Here is a 21652-nt window from a genome sequence, read left to right on the forward strand (position 1 = left end):
ATTGTAAATCAACTTATACTTCAACTGTAAAAAGTTTTTAAAAGTGGGTCTTCAAGGGACTTCCTCAGTGGTCCAGTGGTTAAGACTCTGTACTTCCAATGCAAGGAGTGTGGGTTGGATCCCTGGTCGGGGAACTAAGAACCCACATGCTGTGTGGTGTGGCCAAAAAAATAGGTCTTCAACAAATGAATGAATGAATAAAAAGTGATACATACAGTTTATTATTGTATTGGAAAGAGTACGAAGAAACAAATCCTTCTCAGACCTTGATAACCTCAGCTTGCTTTAAGTCAAGCCACATTCACCAGATCTGTAAGATCCTTCGTGTCTCTGCCAGTCTGAACAGCCATGGAGTGAGAGGGGGCCCTGTGCCCAGTCCACAGGGATGGGGGCTCAAGAGTCATCACCATTCTGAGTCTATGCTCACAGGTCCACAGATCTCAGTCCCTGGAGTTCCCTGGTGGGGTCAGGCATGGCAGGCCCCCTTGACTCAGAGCTCGGTCTGAGAATGCAGAGAGGAGTCCTGGTCCCAGACTTTGCAGGCAGAGAAGAACTTGGTGGTGTCATCTGCGCGGTGATAGTACCCTGGCGTTTAGGTATGGCAGGACCAAGATCGAGGTGTCACCAGCCCCCAGAAGGTTGTCTGTGCCAGAGAAAAGTGAGTTGTGAATAAGATCCCTCCCAGGGCTTACCCTATGCATCTAAGACATGGGAACCCAGGAAACAGGCCCTGGCCCCTGACCTTGGCTGTTGAGCGGGGCAACCATAGGGGGCTGGCTGTCGGGGAGAGGAGGCGTGTCCTGGGTGAGGAGCTGCGCGGGCGGGGTGGGGACGGTCCTGGCCGCTTACCTGGGGCTGGGGGCAGTGGCGCCGGGCGTACCACTCCTGGCAGTACAGGCTGACTTGGATGCCCTGGCCCAGGAAGAGCAAGGTCCACATGAGCACGTTCCACGCTGGGCCCGTGCGCCGGTCATGCATCGTGAAGTTCAGTGGCCCTGATGCAGGAGGAAAGGTGGTCACCTCAGCTCCAGACACCTGTAATGTATCTTCCTGGCTGCCTTCTTATCTCAGGGCACAGGGGACAGTTGGAACAGGAAGACTGAGAAAGATCTTGAGCCCAACTCCAGGCACCCACGGAGGTCTCAGGCATTCTTCAGGATTCCTCAGTTTACGTTTCGCTATCCTGGCTGCCTTACTGAACCTCCCAACCAACAGCAGTTTTCTCCCCTTTGTCTCCCTCTGTATGTGCCCTGCTCAGATGCTGCTCTCCAGCCAGAAGTGTTTTCCCACTGCACTACCCCCCTCCAGGATACCCCTGTGCTGCCTCCTGATGCTACCTCCTTCCCAGCTTCCAAGTCCCCTGCCCGCCCCCAGCTCTCACACACAGCACCATGCCTTCCCCCAGGAGACATGCACACCCCGCTTCTGTCTTGGGTACGTGGCCTCTCCCATCAGTCTGGAATCTCTAGGACTCTTCCCTCGGGATGGCTCCCTCTATGGGGGCATACAGAGGCTCAGCTCACCTCCAAAGACAAGGAAGAGCAACAGCATGACGGGGTAGAAGAATCCCAGGACGAAGCAGAAGATGTACTCATGGACCACTGCTGAGACCAGGAACACGCCCAGCATGGCCGCGCCTCGGGCTCGGCCACCAAGGAGCTGGCAGGGGTCGGGGGAGGAGGGTAGAGTGAGTCTCCCTAAGCCCCCTCCGCAAAGAGCCCCCCTCTTTAAGGAAGCCAGAGGGTATGTAGTACGATGGAAAGAATATGGGGTTTGGGATCAGAAAGACTGACATGTCTTACTTAGAAGCATTGTATTAGTCTATTGGGCCTTAGAGGCCACTTTCAAAAGGGGGATATAATCATACTTACTTCTCAGGCTTACAGTGCAGATTATACAGTGTGGGAAAATTCTTGGTAACTGAAAATTGCTATATGTATGTTCCTTAGAAGGCTGAGAAGGGGAGACATGCCCTGTGGAGGAGGTGTAGTTGAGGACAAGGAAGGAAGGAAGTCAGATCATAAGAAGGACTTTCTTTCTGCCCACTGGGTTGGGTAGAATGAGGGAGGTGAAAGTCAAAGGGGCCCTTAGGTCTAGAAAAAATGGAATGTACAGAGAAAGGGAAAGAGAGGGTGTCTCAGAGAGGTTCTGTTAACCGTGGGAGCTGAGCCCGTACCCAAAGCCCATCTTGATACACGTAGCTGTAGAGCCAGTCATGGACCACCACGTTCCATGTGCGGTAGTAGTTGGAGAAGGATGTTGAGTTCCACCAGTCCTGGGGGTGGGGTGGGATGGGGTTAGGGCTGGGGAGGAGGTGAGCATCAGGGCCCTGTCTCTGCCCAGTTCCCAGCTGCGTCTCCCTGCTCCCCACTCCCTGTCCTGTTCTCTGCAAGGGCTGGCTCCCAGCAGGAGAGAGCCAGCAAGCATCTGCCTGATTCCCTCCTCAGGCCCTGGGGCCCTTCCTGTCTACTCTCAGGAGAAGATTCCAAAGTACCAGCCCCACAAACGCATTGAGCCCTGGCTGGTCAGGAGGTGGACGGTGACATTATAAGCATACCCAGAGGAGCACATTTCTCACTGTGGGAGGCTGACAGCACAGCTGAGGTTGAAATCGTGCCCCTTGGGGTTAACAGAAACTGGTGACTAACAAATTCTTGAGCTTGTCTTACAGAAGAGCAGGTAAGGGAACAGTTTGTTAAAAATCCTTCTGCTGTAACCTGCCTTCACTGACAAAGCCTTAGTTTTTTTTGTTTTTTTTTTTTGACTCCTTAACCATCCCGTACAGATTACACCTCTGATGCATGGGTCACTATAGCAACAGGGGGCATAAATTTTCCAGGAACTTGAAGTTGGCTCCTGTCTAGTTCAAGTGGGCTCAAACTGGCTAGGACCACTGACCCTAAAACTGGGTCTGTAAAGCTGTTGGATGAATGACTTTTTGACATCAGAGAGCCAAAAAGTCCATCCTCAGATTATGCCAAGTGCCTCCATTCTTTAACATGCATCCCATGAAGAAGCATGTAACTCACACATTTGTGCAGAACACTGATTACCTCACCTTTTCTCTACCTCCAATCACTTTTCCCAAGCCTAAGATCTCCTTGCTTCTTTATCCTATAAATATCTCAAGCCCTTGGCCTTTGGGGAAGCAAATCTGAGATTGTTTTCACTTCTCCTTACTTGGCTGCCTTGTTGAAGAAACCATTTCTCTGCTGTAAATCTCAGTATCTCAGTGTTTGACTTAGCGAGAATTGGGCAAATGCACCTGGTTCAGTAACAAGGTGACAGCCAACATAGCCATCATCCTCCCCTACGTCCTTCCCTAGCTGTCCCTGCATCCAGCTCCCAGGTAACCCAGGTCCAGGCCCCACCCGATAGAACATTCTGTCTCCAAATCGTAGCATCTCCGCGAAGGCGTTGAGCCAACAGTGAAGGAAGGCAAAGAAGATGAGCAGCAGCATAAAAATGCCTGGGAAGTGAAGACAAGGGACTGCAAGTCAGACTGGTCCCCCTGGTCCCCCATGAACCTCTAGGGTCCTCCCAGGAAGCCCTCACCCAGCAACCTACAAATCACTTATTAATCATTCACTAATTTATGCATTCATTCATTCAATCCATTTGCTCATGAAGCCCATGCCTGATGTTGGAACATAGACATGAATGTTAAAACCTCTGCCTGTTGGGAGAGGTTGGGGACAGGACGGCAATCTGAAGTGCTGCTGCTGTTTAGTCGCTAAGTTGTGTTCAACTCTTTGGACCACATGGACTGTAACCCGCTGGGCTCCTCTATCCATGGAATTCTCCAGGCAAGAATATCGGAGTAGGTTGTTATTTCCTTCTCCAGGGGATCTTTTCGACCCAGGGATCGAACCTGTGTCTGCTGCACTGGCAGGCAGATTCTTTACCACTGAGCCACCAGGGAAGCCCCAATCTGAAGTGAGACTCTGACAATGAGCAACCAGAAGAGAGGGCAGATGTCAGAGGGAGAAGGTGTTGAAACTAGGAGTGAGAGGAGGGAGGAATTCCCTGCAAGGCCTTCTCCAGGGTGCAGGCTTCTGCAGCTCTGCCTCCGATGGGGATACCTGGCAAGGTGGCATGCATGATGGAGAGCACCAGGGCACGTGTGCTGAAGGGTTCCTGGCTCATGTTGGCAAAGACAGGAACACAGAGGCGGCCCAGGATGAAACAGGCATAGAGCACGCAGCCCAGGGCCTGGAGAGGGGTGGAGGACACATAACTTTGAGAGGAGTCACTGGCAACTGCCCCCTTCCTCTGCAGTTGGACTCTGGCCCAGCATCTGCCTTCCCTTCTCTTTGCACAACCCTCTGACCTCTTCCCGGGCCTCCCCTACTTTGCTCCCAGAAATGCTCCCTCAGCCACCATGAGTCACAGGTAGTCCACGCTTCGACTCTGTCTGCTGACCTGGGCAAAGTTCTTGGCCACATAATTCCACCTGACGTTGGGTGTCCTGTTGCAGCAATGGAATGGAGACAGTATGTTTCTCATCTATTTGTCTTGTTCCTGCCAGGGGCAGACATAGCATCCGGGGCCCTCTATCCACAGCTCCCTCAATTGCCCAGGCCTGGGAGGATTACCTGGGGAGGTGGGGATCTAGAACACTTTGGATCTTCCTTAACAAAGATGACAAGTGGAATTTTAGCTTGAGCGTCCACTAAGTTTGCTCCAGACTGAGGGGTTTCCCAGAACATAGGAATTTCAGTGCTAAAACTGGAGCAATCCTGGGTGAACTGGGGCAGTCCTGGGCAAACCAGGACAGTCTGTCACCCCTGCATCACCATGGGCTGGGGCAAGAAGAAGGGGCAACATATCTGTCCCTTATTCCCATCTTTATTGTGAGGTGCTCCCTGAGAAAGTGGCCAGTGTCTGGGTTGAGGCTAAACACCTCAGGGAGAGGAGAGTAGAAGGGTTGGGTCCCTGGTGGGCCTGGGCATGTGGGGAAGGGGGTGCAGGCTCTTACCTGGGGTAAGTTTCCCTATAGATGAGTGTGGGGCAGAAGAGGAAATAGAGGTAGCTGGAGAAACTGGGGGCCCGGATCCCCTCACCTGAGGAGGAGTAAGAGGGGTCTGTCAGTGAAGAGGGGAGGGAAAGAGGACACAGGTGGGTGGGGTGCTAGGGAAGGGCAGTGGGACTGGTGAACAGACTGGATAGGGGATGGGTGAGCACCTGGGTATGGGATCTGAAGGTGGGGGGAGGAGGCCAAATGGCAGGAGTTGGACCTGCTTTTTAACAGCCTCCTTCTGCTTCCATTCCAGGTACCCCCGCCCCCTCTTTTCTGGCACAAGACAGACTGTGGCCAGGGCTTCATTTGGCACCCACAAATCCCACCACCCGATTCTCTCTCCTTCTGGTTTGACTTTCTCATATAAGGCTCTCATACCCTGGGTCTAAATAAGGATGAGCCAGAAGTCCTGGGCAGTAGAGCAGCCTTCTCAGAAGTGGGACCTAAGAGAACGCCGATTGACTAAGGCCCAGAGAGCCCAGTTGGCGGCTGGAGGTGTGCCCTGTGGGCAAGATGGGCTTAGAAAGTTGGAGCTTTTATGAGGCTCTTGCACCTGCTGGCTTCATTCAACCAACCAAGAGGACTGAGTTCACAGCAGTGCCTGCTGAAGGCCTCACCTCCTCTGGCCCAAAGTGTCCTGGGTACCGTCTCTCTCAGGAAAGAGTAGCTTTTCATCAGGAGCCTGACCTGAGGTGGAATAGAAATGAGGTTAAGGTGCTTTGGGCCTTTGAACAGACCACTTAACCTCTCTGTGCTCACGTTTACACCGGGAGAGGGGCACGCAGATTGTAAACTTTGTATGGTCAACGCCCATACTTTTATCTTTTTGTTGGACAGTCTTATAACCTAACACAGACGGCTGCTGGGATGAATCTAGGGTAAAGGAGTACCGGAAAGGGCGAAGCCTCTAGCCGGCCAACTCCCTTCGACTATATGAGTATATTTGCACAGCAGTGTCCATTTGTTTACATTTCTTTGGAGACTGCTGGTTGGCTCAAATCTGTCACAAAGGACTCTGCCCCTGATAATTAGCTCCACCCCCACCAATACAGCATCCAATGCCCTCTCTCCCAGGGGCCCCACCCCACCATTGGTCCTGCCCATCACCCACCTGCTCAAAGACTAGGACACAGCGGGAGGCTGGCGGGAGCTGATAGTCCACTGCCACGTGGACCGGGAGGATGCCGAGCACGGCGGCGTGGGCAGCCAGCAGCAAGCAGCCCAGGCCCACCCCCAGGGTCCAGGCCCCTCCAGACTGGGGCCTCTCCCACAGCCGCAGGGCCTGGTAGGGCACCAGCAGAGTGGACAGGAACATGGGGACCCATGTCACCAGAGCCAAGGGCAGCTGTCCGAAGCTGAAGGTCAGTAGATCAAACTCCATCATCAGCCTGGGAGTGGGGAAGGCGACAAAGTAGATGAGCAGGAGGCCCAAACTTGTCCCCTTCCTCTGCAGTCAGAGCTCTTGGAAGACACACTGCTGAGCCCACGTGCCGCAACTACTGAAGCTCTCAGGCCCTTGAGCCCTTGCGCTGCAGCAAGAGAAGCCACCGCAATGAGAAGCCCTTTTGCACCACAACTAGAGTAGCCCCTGCTCTCCACAACTAGATGCAGCAAGGAAGACCCAGCATGGCCAAAAATAAATAAAATTATCAATATTATATATCGGTGTAAAATATATATTATGTATATAGTTTGGGAAATCCCTGGAGATCCAGTGGTTAGAACTCTGTGCTTTCACTGCGGTGGCTCAGGTTCAATCCCTGGTTAGGGAACTAAGATCCAGTAAGCCATGCATGGTGGCCAAAAAAGAGTGCATGGCTTGTAATGGTAAATTAGAAGTGATTTTTTTTTTTTTTTTTTTAGAAGTGATTTTTAAGTCCATTAATAAAGAACTAAATGATCAAAAGCTGGCACTTCCAGACTCTGCAGCCATTAAAATCAATGGAGCAACATGGAAAGATCTCTAAGGTGGGTCTTTAGGGAGTGAAAAGGAAACAAAAGGTACAGGAAGTATCTTAGTAATGTAAGCTCCTCCCCCCCCAATACATCCCCTTGGTTCTTACATACATCTGGAAGTGGGGGCATGAAAAATGCCCTGGAGAGAAACTCTTACAACTGTTAAATATGTTACCTCTGGGAAGCGGTCTGGGATAGAGGGGATGGTGGAGGAGTCGCTCTGCATATATTTGAAAACTTACTGAGATTTGATCCTTAGTTATAAGGATTGACAACAATTTTATCAAAAGGAAGTGCTGTTGCTGAACCTGCAAATCTTTGGTCTTCTTCCTTTTACTGCTTCCTAAGCTATCTGGAGGGTGAGGCAGGATCATGAAAATCCAAACCCCCAAGGGCCCACAGTCCCCTGAAGCTCATCCCAGAGAGGGAAGGGGTTTTGTAGGGAAACCTGGGCTCTTGTGTGCATACATCTGTCTTCCCCTCAAGACTGGGAATGCCTCACAGACAGAGGCATGGCCCGTCCTCTGGCCCCCAGGGCTGGTACTTAGGGGACTCACTGGAGGTTGCTTGAATTGAACAGCACTGTCTTGAAATGGAGTGCGTGAGAGCAGTGAGGTGGGAACCACACTTAAGAGTGCATATACATGCATGTCTGTCTCAGGACAAGGGTTCCAGAGGATTTGAGTGGGGGCCTAGTGTCCCCAGGGGACTGATCCTGGTTAAACAGACCAAAGGCCATCGGAAATCTAAGAGGGCTTTGGGGGTAGGAAGGTGGTTGGAAGCAATGTTGATGTGTGTTTAATGATCAAATGGACCTGCTCTATGGGGCCCCAGTGGCAGGTGGAGTTCTAGGCGCCCAGGTGGCCTGACCTGGTCTGTGGGCCCATGAGAGGGAGGGGTGCCTACCTGCCCTCATCAATGAGGTCGATGGCCAGGGTGCTGACGATGAAGACGCACAGGCCGGCGACAAACATATGGTAGATGGTGCGGAAGTGCGACACCTCCATCAGCTCGCTGGAAGGACAGGGGCCTGAACGTCAGTGGGAGAGTCCTTGAGGTGCTGCAGGCACCTCCCCCGTGGGGACGGGGCCTAGTGACTGGGAACTTGAAGTGACAGGCTGTGGTATGGCTGGGACTTCTGTCCAAAGCCCTTTCCAGCCCAGACAACCCTCATCCTGGTGGCCTTTCTTCCACGATTACGCCCAGGGCAAATAGAGAAATGGAACCTTAGAAACCATCTCCACATCCTCTCCTAAACCACCTAGAGCCTGAGGATGACAAATGAGGTGTCCTGGACCCCCAGACAAAGCTCTTTCTTTTCTTCCCATCCCCTGTCCTCTCCCCTGACTTACTCAAGCAGGGACTTGCGGATGATGAAAACTTTTCGTTTCCCCAGGGACGGCTCCTGGGTCCTGAATTGAGACAGTTGTTCTGGGTTAGGAACCAAAGGCAGGAGGCTATAAGCAGAGCATAGGGCTTTGCAGGAGGTCACTACTTGGTAGCCAAGGGCAGTAGTAGGGGAAGGTCAGGGTTAGGGCCAGCAGGCAGGACGAGGTGAAAAGGTCATGGCCAGGGGAGAGCAGAGCCCAGTAGTCAATGTCAGGAAGACAGAGGCGATAAGGGAAGAAGAGGGAAGACTGAAGTCAAAGTTACATCCATGCTGGAAAAGGGCATGTGAGATAACATCTGTGGCTCATAGTCCTTATGATGGAGGAGGCCACACAGCCGCTCCTCAGCCCCCGGCTCCTGAGACTCTTACTTGTGCAAGGAGTCTGGAGGGATGGAGGGCACTGGTCTGTCTTGTGGTGGATAAGCTTGAACGGCCTCCCACATGGCCTGATCCAGCAGCTCCATCAGCTGGCCCTGCGCTTGCTCCAGCAACTGTGTCTTTACAGCCTGCAGGACAAAACCGGGCAGGGTGCACCGCCCTCCATCCAGTCAGCCTTCCTCCCATCCAGCAAACACTTCCTGAGCTTCCCTGCATGCCAGGCACACTGCTGAGTGCCCAGGATGGACAGAAGAAGAAGCATGGTTCCTGCCCAGAGGTTCCCCCTACCCCCAGTTTAACTCCCTCTGGTTTCACAGGGCAGCAGTGAGGATCCAGGAAAGATACTTTCAGTCTCTGGATCTGACCCCCAACCACCTCATCATCTCTGATCCTACTCTCTTCTCCCTGACCCCAGCCTTTCCTCTCCTGACCTCCAGTCCTGCTAACAGAAGACTGTTCACCGGCTGACTTTGGGCCCCTGCCCTGATGACCTGTGCTTCAAACTCCTCCATCTTAATCCTTAGCTCTACCCTGATCTGAGAGGTTTGAACCCAAGAACAAATTGTCTTTATCACCAAACCAGTCCTCACCCTTTCCTCCCTCTACTCCAGGACCCGTCCGTTTGACCTCCGACATCGCTCACCTGCATATGTTGGGTCCATTGTACGAAATCCGGGCCTCTGTGCACCTCTGTGTTTCCTAGGGAAAGGAGGAGTTGGGGTTCTGCTCTCTAGTGCAAACCCAGAGGCTTTCTCTGTCCAGCAAGTTTGCTTTCTGTTTACTCAGCAGCCTCCCCTCCCCACAACCAGTCAATATCTAGTATCATGGCCAGGGTAGGGAGGGTGAGAGGGGTGGGGGTAATCAGAAGGAGGGGATTTTTTCAGGGGGTGAGTAGGCCATCGGCAAGTGGGGAGCCTGATGATATTACAGGAAACAGGGTACCCAGGGAACAAGAAGCTACTCTGATCACTGACTGGGGTGAAAAAGAGTCAGAAAGACAAGGCAAGGCATTGGATAGCCCTTTTCTCCTTACTTCCCCAGCTGGGCAGTTAGGAGGCAGAGGCTGGGGTCTGCCTTTACTGGCCTCCCAGGACAGCCGGAAGGATTAAAGGTAGATAGCAGGAGCCCCCTCTCGACAGCACATCCCCACCTCCAATGCCACCTGGGCGTTCCGCACCCCCAGAGCGGGGCTCCCCTTCTCTGGAGGGCCAGTCCTCCTGCTGTCTTCCTTGCTTTTCTCTCCTCCGCACTTGGGCCGCCCTTGGCTCCATGATGTGAGTCTTGACCAGGCAGTGGCGGCTGATCAGTGTTTTTTCCCTTCCTTCAAGCTTGCCTGGCTGAGCGCTTATCTCGGCACCTCTGACAGCACCAAAGACTAAAGTCCTTTCAGGAGGAGGAGTTATAGGTTTTCCGATCCTCTATCCCCATCCAGAAGGCAGCACCATCTCAGCCACAGGCTCTGCTGGCTGTCACAGGGATGGACATTCCCCCACCCCACCCCACTCCCACCAACAAACACCCCCGGCCACCATCCAGATGCCCAGCTCTCTCCCACAGGAATGGGGGCTCTGCACCCATACACGTCATGGGGAGGGGGACTTTGCCCCTCTGAGGCTTATCACCTGGAATGGCTGCTTCACCTGCTTAGTAGGCTGAAGGTTGGGGAAGAGTCAGCAACATCTTCAGGTATCAGGGGCACTCAGCTCCCTGAGACCATAAGATGTGTGAAAGAACCTTGTCAACACAGCTGTGTGTGCACGTGACTACTATTCTATGAGGGGGGTACCTGAGACAACTGCGGGGCTGTGGCCCCTCCGGGGAGGGCTGGGTGCTGGGGGCTCTGGACACCAGTCCTCCCCTACACCCGCTTGGGTTAGCAGGTAAGCAGAAAGGAGACAAAACAAAACTTATTCAGCACCTGAGGGATGCCAGCATTATCATGTATGGAAGAATCAGATTTCAATCCTCCCTTGTTCACTTGCTGGCTGTGGAATTTCAGGCAAAGGACCCAAATAGTTTTAGCTGAAGTTTCCTCCTCTGAAAAACAGGTTCAAAAGTCCCTGTCTCACAAGGTAAGCACAAAATGAGGTAGTCCAGGTAAAAGCACATGGACCAGGGCATGGCCCAAGGCAAGAGCACAACGAGTACTAATTTCCTTCCCTTTTTAATACGAAGGAACAGAATGGTAAGTGCCTTGAGTTTCTCTTTGTTGAGCTACTGGTGGGGATTAACTATTAATCCTTCCTCTCCCTCTATGTCCAAAGATCAATGGTAGAAACAAGGTCACAACTTCAGATCAAGGCCTGCCAAGGCCTCAATGTCTCCCCACCCCCATCTCCTGCCTCCCACTCCCTGGTGGGCAGTTGGGTGAGGCTTGAGGCTGTGAAACCTCTACCAGTGGCTGTCTCGTCATTCCGAGTGTGGAAGGAAGGACTGAAGTCAGTGCACAAGAGAAGAGAGCTTCCATGGCGGGGGCTGGATGGAGGCAGAAAGAAGGGCCAGTGACTCCATCAATGTGAGTGGTGAACACAGAGACATAAACCAGAGATCCCCCCCAACACAGCTTTATTAACACCCCCAGCCGACACCAGCAATCTTTCCACATGTGAGGTCCCAGGGGTGAGGGGGACAGTGGGGCAGGGCCTGAATGGTGTAGTTACCCATCACTCAGCAAATAACCCAAGAGGATGGCCCCATGTTCCTGCCAGTGGCCCTGCAGCCCCTAGCTCAGGCTTAGCCGCTGCTTCCGGCGGGGCAGAGGGAGCTTCCATCGCCGCCTTCTGAGGACCCGGGCAGGGGCTGGCCCATGCGATCCACGCACCAGCAGGGACCTCGGCGCTGCCCCTGGGAGGAGCGGCACTGGGGAGAGAGGCATACGGATCAGCTGTGCCGCGAGGCTCCAGCGGGAGGGATGTGAGGGGCCCCCGGGGTTGGGAACGCGCTGTGGACTCCTGAGTCTGAGTCTGCGGGAACCTCTGAGTGTTCTCAGGATAGTGAGGCCCACTGGCTTCCCTTCCGCGCCTTCCCTTCACCCACCAGAGCACGCCCGTTCTTCTAGGTCAGAGCCGTGGTTCTCAAAGTGTGGTTTCTGAACCAACAGCATCACTAGGGGCCATGTTAGAATGCAAATTCCCAGGCTCCGCGGGTGGGGCTCTGCCACCGGTATTCATGGCAGGGTGATTCTGATGCTTATGTGAACCTCTCTCAGAGTTAGGTGTTCCTTAGATAATCTCGACTTCCCTGGTGGCTCAGACTGTAAAGCGTCTGCCTACAATGCGGGAGACCCGGGTTCGATCCCCGGGTCGGGAAGTTGCCCTGGAGAAGGAAATGGCAATCCACTCCAGTACTCTTGCCTGGAAAATCCCATGGATGGAGGAGCCTAGTGGGCTACAGTCCATGGGATCGCAAAGAGTCGGACACGACTGAGCGACTTCACTTTCACTAGATATCTAAGGGCTTCCCTGGTGGCTCAGATGGTAAAGAATCCGCCTGCAGTGCAGAAGACCTGGGTTCGATCCCTGGGTTGGGAAGATGCCCTGGAGAAGAGAATGGCTACCCACTCCAGTATTCTGGCCTGGAGAATCCCATGGACAGAGAAGCCTGGCAGGCTGTACAGTCCATGGGGGTCACAAAGAGTCGGACATGACTGAGCGACTTTCAGTTTCACTTAGATAATCTAACCCTTCCCACAGCTGCGGTTAGCTATTCTCTGTGCGTGGCCCTAAAGCTGGGAGAGCCCTAAAGGCAGGCCAGCGTCTCATTTATACAACTCTGTAAAGCCCCTACCCAATTGTCGTGTAAGATGGGCCAAGGGAGGGGAGGAACGTCCTCACCTGCCGCTTCCGGTAGAAGCCCCTATGGTCACAATTAGGCACGTAGAGGGTGTGAGGCCCGCGGAAGACCTCGGTCTGGAGCTGCTGCAGCACGGAGTCCAGATGTTTGCGGCAGGGACCCTGGGGGGAGGGACAGCTCCGCTGCAGAGCCTGCTGGGCCCACCAGCCAGGCTCCCAGGACTGGGATGGGAGACTTTGCCAAACCCAAGGGAGTGGTCTCAGAGGAGAATCTCCAGGGCTCTCCACCCCTTCTGCACCCTGCCAGCCCCAAACGCACCATCTCAGAGTCTTGGACGCCCCCAGAATTGGGCCGGGCGGGAGTGGTAGAGGTCCCCGAATTCCTCTGTTGGTCTCTGCGGTTCACGTCCTGCGAGCGAGCGGTTCCTGCTTGGGGCTTACTCTCCTTAGGATTCTCCCCTACAGATACAAGAGGAATGGGGGAAGAAGAGCCCGGAAATCAACCAGATGTCAAACAGAGTCAAGTGGAAACGAGCGGGACTTTCAGAGCAGTGATGGGGTTTAGAGTCTAGCTCCACTGTTACTTTCTCCAGGCCTCGGTTTCCTTCCCTGAAAAATGGTGATATTACCTTTCATGATAATATCCCCAGGCTAGTTTTAAGGCTTATAAAAGACAAGTACTTTGGAAAGCGAAAATCAATACCGTACAGGCATTGATAAAGAGCCTTGGGGCTTTGGGTGAAAAGGCCTGGTTGTTCCACAGGAGGCCAGCAGGGGGCGCACCAAGCCAGGGAGATGGGGCAGAAGAGAAACGGCGGTGCGAGAGGGTCAGCAGGGACCCAAGTGGAATGTGTGTCCCCGCTGTGACCCTAAAGTGACTCAGCCTACCCCTCCCAGGCCGGAGACACAGTTAATTTGGGGGCACTGCAATGGGGGCCTTTTGGTCCCCCGAGGCTCAGCCAAGCTCAACTCCTGCGGTCCCAGGAACCTGTGCGATTCAGCCCTTCACCAGGAGGTGGAAGACGGGCAAGCTGCAAAGGTGCAGGAATGAGCGGTTCCAACCTGCAGGCTGCTCCCTTCTCTGGAAAAAGTTTTACGCACGGTACTGGGGGGCTTGGGGAGAGCTCAGGATGAGAAGGGAAAGTCAGAGTGTCGGGGCGAAAAAAAGACAGGGAGGAGAGTCACCGCTGCTTGGAATCTGCCCCAGCTAGAAATGAAATATTATGAGCCCTGAAGTGATGTCTCTCCCTCTCCACGCACAAAGACAAGCTCTGCTCAGCCCCCAGACCTCAAGCCTAGACAAGCTGCTCCCATCTCAAAACCCAAGAACCATTTCTTCTGCAATCCCAAGTCTGATCCTTCTTCCTCCACACTTCTCAGATCTTGCCTCTCATTTTCTCTATTCAGTATCCTACCATGACCATGCTCCCAGCTGCCTCCTGTGACCCACCCAGACCGCTGCTTTCCAGGAGAACCCCAAACAGCTTGGACCCAGGCATTCGGGACTGAAAGAAACTGAAAGTTGATTTCCCATCCCTTCCCATGGAAGCGCTCAGATGCCCCTGGGGGGGGGGGGGGAGGGGCGTTTACATTTCCTGCTCTCCGCATCTCCCTGCTGCCCCCCATCTTTCAGGTTCTGACTCACTTCTGCCCCACCCACTCAGTGACTCAGCCTTCTATTCTCCTCTCTGGCTTAGGGTGGGGTGAGGTGGGTGGAGGGTTCTGAAAAGCTTTAAATCATAACCCTGATTTGGCAGATTCCTTCTTTTCTTACCTCTAACCCTCCCCCTGGGGGCGGGGGAGAGGGCTAGCGGCAACCCTCTGACCCTAGTCTAGTCTAAAACAGCTCTGGATTTGAGCCATCTTCTATTTTTCACTCTATGTTCAGGTGCTTTGGACACCCTGATATTAAAAGGAGGTATTTCTCAGTGTGTTCAGGGTTTGGGAGTCTGGAGTTCTCTTCCCTCTTTTTCTAAGTGGAAGCTGGGAACAATGTCTGGGTCCTTTCTCCAGCTTGGGGCTCTAGGGCTGAAGGAGCTGGGCCTCTGTGGCATACAGCAAGTCCCTAAACCCTTCCAACCCTCCCTATCCCCTCAAGAGAAAATAGGCAGAGGGGGCAAAAAAGGCTGCGGGGTCAGACATCTCCCTGCTTCATCCCTAGGGCCGTCAGCCTCACTCCAGCCTTGTAGGAGCTCCCCGCACTTGCCCTTTCACCCCACTGAATATACCACCCCCCCCTCGGAGCTCAGGATGGAAAGCGAAAGTCAGGGTATCAGGCGAAGAAAAGACAGGGAGGGGAGCAGGCACTGCTTGGAATCTGCCAGAGATGGGGAGAAGGAAGCGTCCATCTGCCCCGAGCTCATCCCTCGGGGACCCAGCGTGCAGAATTGCGGGGCTCACGTGGGCGGGGCAGGGGCGGGGCGCGGCGGACTCACCCGAGGGCGTGCGCGCCCGGCCGCAGCGGCCCCGGCCCTGCAGCAGCGCCCGCAAAGGCAAATCCTCTTTCTCCGGCGGCTGGCACTGCAGTCCTGGGGCGCAGTTGGGAGTGTAGACCCCGCACTGCTGCCCCTCCCTCCTGAGACAGCCCCCAGCTTCCGTACAGCCTTCCGCCGCCGCCGCCGCCGGCCCCCCATCCTCCTCCTCCGCGCAGCCCCCTGGACAACCCGCCGACACCCCCTGCCCGCAGCCTGGGCACCTTGCCAAGGCGCCTCCTGGGCGGGCAGCGAGCAGCAAAGTTAGCAGCAGTGGCGGCAGCAGCCTGTGGGGGGTCATGGTCAGGATTTTTGCCCCGTCCGCTCCTCCCAGAGCAGTCGTAGCGCAGCTGCTGCCCGCCGCCGCCCCTCTGCCTTAAGTAGCCGCCGGCAGGGGCCGGGCCCTTTAAGAGCCAGGTGAAGGGGGGGCGTGTGGAGAAGGCAGGGGCATCCCCTAAACTGGGTGGGACTGGAGAGGCCCCCCCTCCACCTGGGTCCTCCCCACTCTTCTCTACCTCCTCCCTTCCCGGTTTCTGTTTTCTTCCCAAATTACTCTGATTTTTCTTGCTTTGTTCCCGGGAATCTCGCCCGGAATTTGGGAGCTGGACAGCTGGCTGGAGGCCCTGGAGGGTGGAAAGTGGTGGAAGCGGGAGAGGACCGGAGTTGGGATGAAGGGGAAATCTGAAAGCCAATTCGGGCGTGTGTGTGGCGGGCGAAGGAGACCCAGGGACTCGGGTGGGGAGGGAGAAGATGGCGGACTTAAGGGGACGGAGAAGGGGTGGTGTGGGGGTCGGAAGGGGGATGTGGGCGAAGAAAAGAGAGAAAAGGCGGAGACGATGGAGAAGTGGGGTCTTGGGAGAATCGACTGCTGCTGGGAGAGAGTAAACCCAGGGCGAGGAGAGGAAGGGCAAACCTGAGGGAGGAGCAAGAGAAAGTTTCCCTGAGATGTGACTGAGGGGAAGGCAGGTGATGGGGTCAGACTTGGGTAGGGTGCTGGAATGCTGGAAGACGGGGGGAGTACACCTTGAATGAACTGGCAGAAATCCTCGGACTATACTGAGGCCATGAGGGTCTGGGAGGATTGTGGGCCATGGTGGGGGGGGGAGGCAGCAAGGCCGCAGTGTGGCAACAGAACTGGCTGAACACCTGGGAGGTAGGGATGGGTGACTGACCAGCTGAAATTATGGGGGGTTGGGGTGGGGAGGTAGAGGAACCCATACTCTGGCTGCTCTAAGGGACAGTGGCCAAAGAGCAGACCTCAACCAACCTCTGTCCTTCATCCAAGTCAGCCCACCCCTCCATTCCTCTCCTTTCCCAGAATCTGGCCCCCACTCCATCCCCACCCAGTATCATCCATTGGGTTTTCTGGATTATTCAGGCTGTTCTATGCCAAGGGAGGTTGGACGGTAATGGGGCTGAGTGTTTTGGGTCAGCCTGCTCTCCTGGGCTTTCACTTCATTGGTCTGTCCACCCCACCTCCCCCACTCGTGGCCTCCCTTCCCCAGGCAGTACCCTGCCCATCCCCAGAACTCCTAGCTGAGCCTCCTTCCTAGAGGGAGGAAGAAGGACCGTTTCCTTCTGCAACCCCCACCCACACAGCTCTGGGTTATGCAACACTGGCCATCTCATTCTTTCCTAAAACAAGGGCTCTGGGCAGTGACTAAGTTTAAATTCTGGGCCCCCAAGCAAGAATGTCAGCAAGAGCTTCCTGAACTTTTCGGTAAATGAAAAAAAAAAGTTACTCCCAGCACCCTCCCCACAGGGCTGCCCTAGGACCCTAGAACATCTTGGAAGCAGTATCTTCCAGTAGCCCAGAGACAGTGACGCAGATTGGGAAGGCAGGGAGGACGGTGCTGGGGCAGTGGGGAGGGGCAGCTCTCCTCTACTCTGGGAGGCTCTGGGGCCTCCTGCTTCAAGCTCTGACCCCAGGGTAGTGTGCTCCATCCTGTCCCTCCATCCTTATCACTATTGATTTTGCCCAGTACATGTCTCTGGCTAGGGCTTTTCTCCTGACTCCACCTTGTTGCTCTTGAATAAGATGGAAAACTCTGTGGAAAGTTGGGATGGGAAAGAGATGGCCCCGCTCCCTGCAGGATCGCAGTGTGGCTTTTAAAAGTTTGGGTAAAGTGATTTTGCAGGTTATATTGCACAGAAGCCCAGTACTCTGCTAGCCTCTCACATCCCGCTCCCTTCCCAAACTCCCCCATGCACCCTCCTACATCACCTCTCCAGACTTCCCCTGGTTATACTCCACTGCCCGGCTGGGTCCTGCCCTGTAGCCTCAGCACAGCCCTGAGCAGCCCAGTCCCCTCTGCGTCCCCAGCACTGCTCTTCCCTCTCCCCCATGCCTCCGGCCTAGGTGTTCAGGGCTGTGTGCTTCCAGTGCTGAGATCTAACTAGGCTCTTCCTTGCAGACTGAGACTCTCAAACTCTGCTTTCCTCCCTTTGGGATGCCTTTCACCTTAGCACCCAGAGCAGAGGTCTGAAGGTCTCAGTAAGTGCTCAGGATGGAGCGTGGGTCAAAACAGACCCCTGGGACCCTGTCTGGCCTCTGTGGAGAGGAAGCTTCTGTCACGGTTGTGAAAAGGCTAGACAGCTTGGGCTGCTACTTAGGCTTTTTATAAATAAACTTTGACAGGACTTCCTCCTTCTCTTACAGGTTACACTCTGTCCTCCTCCTCTCACCCAAACCGGTCCCTCCAAACCCACAGCGCCATTGAGTGCTAACTTCCTTTTGAGAACGAGGAGTAAAGGAGGGGGCCTGCCTGGATTCTTTTGAGTGTTGAGTCTGCAGAAAGACAAGTGGTAGCACAGTCTACAGATGGAAAGCCCCAGAGAGATGGCTAAATGACCACATCATGATGTGGCCTAAGTCTGGTATGGGTCTGATGGGAACTGTTGTGATAACTGCAGCTGGTCTCCAGCCTCTGATTTCTGCCATCTGTCCCACATGCAGCCTCCCAATTGGTCTTGCTTCTGTGGCTTTCTCCTCCTCAAATGACTTTGGTGGTAGCTATGCCCTTCTTCCCTGCCCATGGACCTGTGCTGCCATATGGCAATCATGACCCGGTGGACAGTCAGCCCTGGAAGCACACTCTGGTTCAACCAGTTGGTGGGATCACTCTTGGCAGTTTCTCATCTCTGAGTCTGAACTGAGATTAGGGGAGGTGAAGGTGTGATGCTCAGAGGTAATCTGGACTACAAGTCTTCAGCTCATAAGGATGAAACTCCCCCCTGCCATTCCTCTTACTACAGACCAGATTCTGCCACCTCTTCCCCACCTGCTTGGCCAGCGGTCTGCCTTTCTCCGAGTTCATCCATATTATTGTGTTGCTGTCTTAAATATCTGCTTATCTTTTCTCGTGTCTTATTTTCCCAATTAGATTATGAGTGTTTTGTGAATAAGAGCCCCATACCTTCTTCATCTCTGGACCCCCAGCTCCTAGCTCATCTTCGGAATTGATACAAGTAAAGGTTGTTGTTTTGGGTGAGAAAAAAGGCAGTCCTGGGGGAGGGCCTTGAGAGGTGAAGGGGTACATTGTAACTCTCTGGAGGCTCCACTGGTGCTTCTATACTTCTGAGCTAGCCCAGGTGACCCAGGGCAGCTCTTGGCTTTCTCAGTCCCTCCTCTCACTTTCCCTATCCCTCCTGTTGTTCTCAGAGTAAAGGCCAAGGAGACTGAGTGTGGTCAGGGTTCAATAAGAGAGGGAAACCTGGCCCCAGGATAAATCAAAGAGGGTTTCCTGGAGAATAGGTCTTTAAAATAGAATTTAGGAGAAAAGATAGGTTAAGATAGGTTGAAGAGAGGGAAGGGTGGAGGCTGTCTCAGAAAAGCACATCTTTGTGTAAGAGGTATGAGAGTATAGGGTCATGTAGTGGGTGTGTGTGCATAACTTGTTCTGCCTAGATTCCCAGTGTCCCAGTTATACCAGAGAAAGGTGAACTAGAAAGGGAGCAGAGAAGTTTTCTAGACTGGGCTGGAGTTAGTCAGATGGTTAGGAACTGGGAATCATTAGTGAAGAAGGAGTAATAACTGCAGGTCTGAAGTTTGCTTTTTTTTTTTATAATTACATGAATAAAAATCAATAGATTGATAGAGCATTTATTTATGTGGATGTAACTATATGACATGGACATAATTAACGAGAAACTGTGTTCACAGGGAGCTTAGAATTAATATTTGTCCATCCAACACATGCTTAGCACCTAAAAAATCAAACAGGATGGTAGGGTATTCCAGGATAGAATGCAGACTGTAACAGGTAAATTTAACTATATTATACATACATGACATAAACACACTAAGGTGGTGAGGGGAAAAAAGGTGCTGACCTAAGTAACTTTGGAAAACAGTGTTTCGACTGGAAACTGTAAGGCTACTGATAAATGGAATGGCACGCTCTATATGCTACATAAACACTGTACTCTAGCTGATAAATTTGTTTCTCATGGGCTTATGGATTAAAAATTTTGAAACTGCTCAATGTAGACTGGGGTGGAGCAAATAAGTAATGGGTATTAAGTTTCTCTTTGTCTGAGAGATAAGTTACAGAGGAGTAGGGAGGAAGGGTAGAATCAGCCCTGTGGTACTGGATTAGAGTGGAAGGTATCAGTACAATCCTTGTGGATTGGACTCCATATTGTTAAAATGTCAGTTCTCCCAAAATTGATCAATAGATTCAGTGTAATGCCAATTAAATTCCCAGAGTGCTTTTTTGGTAGAAATGGGAAAACTGATAGTCTCATACGGAAATGCAAAGGACCTGGAGTAACTCAAACAACTTTTAAAAAGAACAAAATTGAAAGACTTATACTACTTGATTTCAAGACTTATTATAAAATTATAATAATAAAAACATAAAGGTAAAAAAACAGATCAGTGGAACACAGAGTCTAGGAATAGACCCACAAGAATATAGCTAATGATTTCTTTTTTTTAAACACTTTTAAAATTTTATTTATTTTTGGCCACACCCCGTAGCATGTGGGATCTTAATTCCCCAACCAGGGATTGAATGCATACCCCCTGCACTGGAAGCATGGAGTCCCAACCACTAGACCACCAGGCAAGTCCCCAAAAGACTTTTTAAATAACAGTTGTTCAATACATGTTTGACAAAGGTGCAAAGGAATTCAGTAGAGAAAGGACAATCTTTCCAACAAATTCTGCTGGAACAATTGGATCTCCATGTGTAAAAAAAGAAAAAGAACTTTCATCTATACTTCATAACATACACAAAAATTATTTAAAATTACTCATAGATCTGAATAAAGTTGTTAATGTATAACCTCAATCTAATAATGAGTAAAATGATAGATAAAATGAAACTGAAGGACATTATACAAAATAATTGGCATCTACTTTTCAGGAAAGACTGAATAACTGTCCCAGATTAAGGAGCCTAAGGAAACATGACAAGTAAATGTTAGTCATAGATCTGGGGTTCTAATTCAGATTTCCTAATTTCCGGCCTACATCTATTTCTGACACCTATTTCCATTATGCCAAGTGGCTACTGTTTATGTTATAGGAGAGCATGGCTTCCATTTCATTCAACATCTGTAGAGCACCTCTTTATGATAAGAATACGATGGCTCCCAGGAGTCAGAAGGAGCCCACACTCCAGCAGAGAGACATCTACACACATAGATTATTTTCATAGTAAAAGTAAGACTGTAATAAGTGCTGTAAATGAGGTGCAAAGAAAATGGTATAAGAATACAGAGGAGAGGGGATGTCCCCTGGTGGCCCAGTGGTCAAGACTTCACCTTCCAACGCAGAGCTTGTGGGTTCCATCCCGGAAAGGGGGGCTAAGATCCCACGTGCCTCATGGCCAAAACACCGACACATAGAAGCAATATTGTAACAGATTCCATTAAGACTTAAAAAAAAAAAAAAACCAGAGGAGGGGAAAAAACCTTCCTACCTGGAAAAGAGAAATTTGGTAATGGGAGGAAATGGGGAAAGTCTTCCCTAGAATGGCAATAATCACCCTCCAGTAGGTGTGTGATAAAGGTCAGTACCATATCTATCTTCCCTACTCATTATGGCCCCAGCGTAACTTTCCTAAAGTCACACCAATCCCTCTGCTTTTTACATTCGAAGTTTTCTCCTGGTAGGAATGCCTTGCCCAGAATGAAGGCAAGGTGACATGAAATGGAGCTCGAGAGAATATAAAGCACACGGTAATGGTATAACTCTGGAGAATAGAAAACATGTGGTAACAGGCACACGCGTTATGGAGACCAGTCTCAGGCTCTGCACACGCAAACAGGATTTAATTATAAGACTCATTTCATAAGGACATTCCTACAGAGCTCTTAGCATCACGTCTGACACGGAACTGGCGCTGAGGGAATAGTCACAGTATTTGTGGGTACGCAGCGACCTTACCCGCCCGCCCCGCCCGGGGTGGGAGCCGCCCCTTGACCGGCCAGTCAGCGCCCGGGGCGCCCAGTGCGGCGTCCGGGCCGCCACGTCGCCGCCTACCACCCTCTCGACACCCGGGTTTACCAGCCCCTACCCAGCGCTAGGTACCCGGTTCACCGGGCCGCGCCCAGTCCGGCCTGCGTCCTTCGATTGGCTCCTGCAGGTGCCTGTCGTCCTCGGCCGCTGCAGATTGGCCGGAGTGGGTGCAAAGGGGCG

The 21652-nt window shown here is 52.5% G+C and overlaps 2 protein-coding genes across 9 annotated transcripts; both read right to left on the reverse strand.

Annotated features, from left to right (window-relative positions):
* Positions 1-190: 190 nt before the first annotated feature.
* Positions 191-10230, reverse strand: SOAT2 (sterol O-acyltransferase 2). Of its 8 annotated transcripts, none has more exons than XM_061127228.1 (15): positions 9907-10223; positions 9388-9443; positions 8736-8872; positions 8329-8388; positions 7883-7990; positions 6132-6408; positions 5638-5707; positions 4979-5063; positions 4423-4468; positions 4083-4212; positions 3372-3469; positions 2177-2275; positions 1524-1659; positions 850-995; positions 191-643 (listed from the first exon to the last, which is right to left on the reverse strand). In XM_061127228.1, exons 1-15 carry the CDS (start codon positions 10013-10015, stop codon positions 593-595), a joined length of 1608 nt encoding a protein of 535 aa, XP_060983211.1. In that variant the 5' UTR covers positions 10016-10223; the 3' UTR covers positions 191-592. The 8 variants fall into 8 exon arrangements, with proteins under 8 accessions (XP_060983211.1, XP_060983236.1, XP_060983219.1 ...); XM_061127253.1 differs by having other exon boundaries at positions 6351-6408; positions 9895-10223; XM_061127236.1 differs by having other exon boundaries at positions 9922-10222.
* Positions 10231-11292: 1062 nt separating this feature from the next.
* IGFBP6 (insulin like growth factor binding protein 6) lies at positions 11293-15553 on the reverse strand. Its single transcript, XM_061127278.1, has 4 exons — positions 14971-15553; positions 12855-12994; positions 12578-12697; positions 11293-11603 (listed from the first exon to the last, which is right to left on the reverse strand). Exons 1-4 carry the CDS (start codon positions 15305-15307, stop codon positions 11478-11480), a joined length of 723 nt encoding a protein of 240 aa, XP_060983261.1. The 5' UTR covers positions 15308-15553; the 3' UTR covers positions 11293-11477.
* Positions 15554-21652: the final 6099 nt, after the last annotated feature.

This window comes from Dama dama, chromosome 3 (genome assembly GCF_033118175.1).
Source record: "Dama dama isolate Ldn47 chromosome 3, ASM3311817v1, whole genome shotgun sequence".
In the NCBI taxonomy this organism is placed as follows: domain Eukaryota; kingdom Metazoa; phylum Chordata; class Mammalia; order Artiodactyla; family Cervidae; genus Dama; species Dama dama.

Bases quoted from the DNA above. Each gene is read 5' to 3' on its own strand.
- SOAT2 (XM_061127218.1), bottom strand. From the start codon at position 10,015: ATGGAGCCAAGGGCGGCCCAAGTGCGGAGGAGAGAAAAGCAAGGAAGA. The intron at 9,444-9,894 runs GTGGGGATGTGC...TCCTTTCCCTAG, and splicing joins ACGCCCAGGTGGCATTGGAG to GAAACACAGAGGTGCACAGA. The intron at 6,409-7,882 runs GTAGGCACCCCT...CCCCACTCCCAG, and splicing joins GACCTCATTGATGAGGGCAG to GCTGATGATGGAGTTTGATC.
- IGFBP6 (XM_061127278.1), bottom strand. From the start codon at position 15,307: ATGACCCCCCACAGGCTGCTGCCGCCACTGCTGCTAACTTTGCTGCTC. The intron at 12,698-12,854 runs GTGCGTTTGGGG...CCCTCCCCCCAG, and splicing joins GCGTCCAAGACTCTGAGATG to GGTCCCTGCCGCAAACATCT. The intron at 11,604-12,577 runs GTGAGGACGTTC...CTCTCTCCCCAG, and splicing joins GCTTCTACCGGAAGCGGCAG to TGCCGCTCCTCCCAGGGGCA.